Source organism: Chondrus crispus, genomic scaffold, assembly GCF_000350225.1.
Source record: "Chondrus crispus Stackhouse genomic scaffold, scaffold_21, whole genome shotgun sequence".
NCBI lineage: Eukaryota > Rhodophyta > Florideophyceae > Gigartinales > Gigartinaceae > Chondrus > Chondrus crispus.
Genome location: NW_005179101.1, coordinates 26,960 through 31,065, shown reverse-complemented (window position 1 = coordinate 31,065; position 4,106 = coordinate 26,960). Strand labels below are relative to the sequence as shown.

The following is a 4,106-nucleotide window of genomic DNA, read 5'->3' as shown; positions in this document are numbered from 1 at the left end:
AATTCCTACTATAAGAGTCTTGTCCCTCTCCACCGGGGGCAGTGCCGCCGCACGCGCAGTCGCCGCGCGAGAGGCAAGCGAGACGCCCGCCGTGCGCGTCGTGCGCCCGCTGCGCGACGTCCCGGCACGCGCAGTGCTGCGCTTCGCGCGCGATGAGATGCCCGGGGTGGCGTTCCACGCGCGCTCGGCCGCAGGCGTAGTCGGGGTGTACAAGAAGGGGCTCGCCGATGTGGTGGAGAGGTTTGTGGAGGCGGCGGGGGACGCAAATGTGGCCAGCGTGCACAATGTTGTGAAGACGGCAGATAGGTTGTGTGAAGCGGGCGGCGAAGGGTGGTGTGAGGCGTGTGGCGGAGTTGCAGCGGGGGAGCTTTGCTTTGGGTGCCAAGAGGCGGCGAGGAGGGCCGCTGGGACGGAGGCGGTGTTGAAGGTGCGCAGGGGCGGGGCTGTCGGGATGGAGGAGATGCGGAAGTGCGTGGAAGAGTTTTTGTTGTGAGGGCGGGGGAATGCGATGTGGGCATCGACAAATGTACAGCACTGTAAGCGAAGAAATGTATGCTGACAGTAAACTGAGGTGGTCCGTGACGGATACCAGAAGGATACCAGAAGGATACCAAAAGGATACCAGAAGCGAGCGATGTGCAAAAATACAGTGCACTTTTCATCCGTCAATCCAGACCTCCCTGGCACACATGTCTACACGCCTCTGCCACCGCCCTCCGCGCCACTTCTTCCCTCCGCCCTACTCGTCTACGCCCAGCCTCTGCCCTCCCCCCGACCACCAGTCCGTCCTCCTCCCATCCATCCCACTTCTCTCCGGCACTTCCCCGTCAACATGGTCCGCTTCCTCCGCTACTGGATCGAGCAAAACATGGAGTCGCCAGAGTCCATAGAGCGCGCCGCGCAGAAGCACATCGAAAAGGTACGCGCCCTTCCACAGCCTACACCCGCCCCGCCATAACTCGCCGTCGCCCACTCACACCTCTCCACCCCACACACCCCCACCCCGCCTCCTCCCAGATGTCCGAGGGCAGCGTCAAGCTCCGCGACCGGTGGGACAAACCGCCGAAGCCCGCGGGCTACTGGAATGCCCCGGCCGTCACCAGGTCCACCACGCTCAACAACGCCCGCGCAGAGGCCGAGCTGCTCTCGCCTTACGCGCGTCTGCTGCGCGAGATGGACGACGCGCGTAGCTTGGCCGACCGAAAGTAGCCCGATCCTCGCCCGCTTGCAACCGCCGCCGTCGTGCGCCGCTATAAATTATCTCGCGTTTTACTGCTTCGCGCCCGTGGCGAGAACAACCACATCGCGCCCTCGCCCACTCGTTTCCGCACTCTTGCTGCAGCCTCGGCCCCACGCCGCCGCATGCTACCACTTTGCCAGTAGGACAATACAAAAACTCATACAGTACACAACCAAACCCCCAACAACAACCGCGCCCCTAAAACTTGAACTTGACGCGCGGATCCCTATCGATCGCGGCGTAAACGTCGTATATTTGGCTTGCGGTATTCACCGGCGCCTTGAGCGTGATGGACCTGAACTTGCCCCTGTCGCGGTAGCTAGTCTGCACGAACTTCTTATCGGTCTCCAGCGCGAGCGCGACGCTGTCCACGATGTCGCCCATGAAGTCGCCCTGCGCAACCCCAACCACCTTGAACGTGAACACGCACGGGAAGTCCACCAGCTCGTCGAACACGCGCCCGCCGCCCTCGGAGTCGTTGTTCCCCGTGTTGTTGTTGAAGTTGTTCGGGAAACCGCGGATCATGCTCGACGCCAACCGCCGCCGCGGCACGTCGCCCGCCACGCGCGAACGCCGCCGCAGAACGGGCGTCGTCAGCCCCGCGCGCGAGGAGCCCAAGCGCAGCCCCGAAAGGCCGCCGCGCACAAATGCCTGCATTCTTGACACCGCTTCGCGCCTGTGCCGAGGAAGGACTCGCCTTGACGAGGTGGTGCTGCGGAAGGAATTAGGTATCGCGTCGGCAGGCTTGCGTTGGAGATCACCGACGGCAGACTCTACGTCGATGGTCTGTCGGTACCGTAGGCCTTTGGTGGGGGGACGCCTGTGTTGGGACTGACGTAGGAGCCTTTTTTGACCGAAGATTTTGGGCAGCTATCCATCCACAAAAATATACATGAAAAAAAAAAAACATTTTTGAAATAAGTTGTGGTCACGAAATCACTTGGTGTTAACAACAAGACTCTGCTTTCAACTTCTTTCGTAGCGAGTGCAGCATATTCGGTACCTCCTTGACCACGTGATTGCTGCTTGTTATCCCCACGAGTTCCGTGGTTATTTAGGGAATAGGCTGCTTTCAAGCCGCTTAGAAACTCACGTGACGAGTGCGCGCTGGGGCACCATGCCTTTCTCGTGAACAAACCAGAGTGGGTCCTTGTAATTAAGAACACATGAACTTGTGCTACATTGCTTGTTCTCAAAGGCGGTTCCTCTTCAGAAACTCGTAAAGAGTGCTCTCCAAAAGGAGCATATTCAGACTTTTGGAGGATTCTGTTTGCCTCCCCTGAGTTATTCTAGTTATCCCATTTCTTTCCTTTAGCACATGCCAAGTTTCGACTGCTGCGATCTAGGCACGGCATCCATTGAAATGATGAGTGCGCTTCAAAACTGCGTCGCTTGAATCAGCTTTTGTGGGTGAAATCGGTTCCCTGTAACGGCAACTCGCAGCAGCTCTTCCGGCGTCTAGCCTGCGCCTATGAGTTCACTGGGCGCTATCACAAGAATTGAGGTACCATACGGTCAGCACCCCCAGCATTAGATGCCATCATAGCGCACGTCAGTTTACCCTTCTTCCACTATGTGTCGTAGTGAGTTCAAGTGGGTCTGAGGCAACCTGCTTAAAGGAAACCCCTTCACACAAAAGGATGGGTATGGACTGACGTTCTCACAAGACGCACATGTTTGATCGCCAGAGCGTCTAGCCTGTGCCTATGAGTTCACTGGGCGCTATCACAAGAATTGAGGTACCATACGGTCAGCACCCCCAGCATGAGATGCCATCATAGCGCACGTCAGTTTACCCTTCTTCCACTATGTGTCGTAGCGAGTTCAAGTGGGTCTGAGGCAACCTGCTTAAAGGAAACCCCTTCACGCAAAAGGATGGGTATGGACTGACGTTCTCACAAAACGCACATGTTTGATCGCCAGAGGGGGGGGTGTCTGATTAGATATTTATATTTTTTTGGCTTTTTTTGGCGGGATTCGCATTTGTCTTGTTGTTGCCTCTGTGTACTTTTTGGCGGACTCAGGGACGCGATCTAATGACGCGATATGGATCAAAGCTGAAAGGTGGCGTAGGCTTGATGAGCAAATGGGGCCGTGGAATATTCCAAAGACGGAAGGGGGTTACAAGTGGGTCAAGACAAGAACAAAGAATAAACTAACTTATTTGGGCATCTCAAGGCTCCTTGACATACACGCCGTCCTTCCCGGCGATAATAACGGCGGACGACATGCCCAAGAACAGGCCATGCTCGACGACGCCCACAAGCGAGTCAAAGTCCTTTCCGGCCTGGACGGGGTCTCTAATGGGCTTGTCAAAGTAGAGATCGACGATATAGTTGTGATTATCAGTGACGTACGGGGAGGTGCCAGCGTCGTCCATCCTGAGCTTGGCCGTGCAGCCCTTGACGCTATCCAGCTCGACGAGTCTCTTCAAGTTAAACTGTGAGCTAAACGGGGTGACCTCGACGGGCATAGCGCCGCTGATGCCCAGGCCGTCAACGAGCTTACTCTCATCGACAATGACGATAAACTTCTTCGCCTGTACCTCGACCATCTTCTCCCTCAACAGCGCGCCGCCCCTGCCCTTGACGAGGTTGAGGTGCGGGTCGACCTCGTCCGCGCCGTCGATAGCGACGTCCAGGACGGGGTGCGTGTCCAGGGAGACGAGGGGGATGTCGAGCGCGACGGCCTGGTCGCGCGTGCGGACGCTGGTGGGGATGGCGACGACGTCCGTGAGCTGGCCCGACTTGAGCTTCTCGCCGAGGCGCTCGACGGCGAAGTAGGCCGTGGAGCCGGTGCCCAGGCCGACGACCATGCCGGACGCCACGTGGTCGTCCACGGCCTTGTAGCCCGTGAGGCGCTTGAG

General features: G+C 57.9%; 2 protein-coding genes; one reads left to right on the top strand and one right to left on the bottom strand.

The window, feature by feature from the left end:
* The first annotated feature begins 634 nt into the window (after positions 1-634).
* On the top strand, positions 635-1,295 carry CHC_T00003998001 (hypothetical protein). XM_005715627.1 is given in 3 exon segments: positions 635-919; positions 1,018-1,209; positions 1,210-1,295. 2 exon segments carry the CDS (start codon positions 635-637, stop codon positions 1,207-1,209), a joined length of 477 nt encoding a protein of 158 aa, XP_005715684.1. The 3' UTR covers positions 1,210-1,295.
* A 1,860-nt stretch (positions 1,296-3,155) lies between these two features.
* CHC_T00009264001 (Ribose-5-phosphate isomerase) overlaps positions 3,156-4,106 on the bottom strand; it is a gene marked incomplete at its 5' end in the record, with an annotated part of 954 nt that continues 3 nt past the window's right edge. The window contains 2 exon segments of the mRNA XM_005715626.1: positions 3,156-3,413; positions 3,414-4,106. The exon segment at positions 3,414-4,106 is cut by the window's right edge and continues 3 nt beyond it. Coding sequence (XP_005715683.1) covers positions 3,414-4,106 — 693 coding nt within the window.

Excerpts from the sequence above, each read along its gene's own strand:
- CHC_T00003998001 (XM_005715627.1), top strand. The coding sequence starts at position 635 with ATGTGCAAAAATACAGTGCACTTTTCATCCGTCAATCCAGACCTCCCT. Across the intron at positions 920-1,017 it reads CGCAGAAGCACATCGAAAAG|ATGTCCGAGGGCAGCGTCAA; the intron begins GTACGCGCCCTT and ends GCCTCCTCCCAG.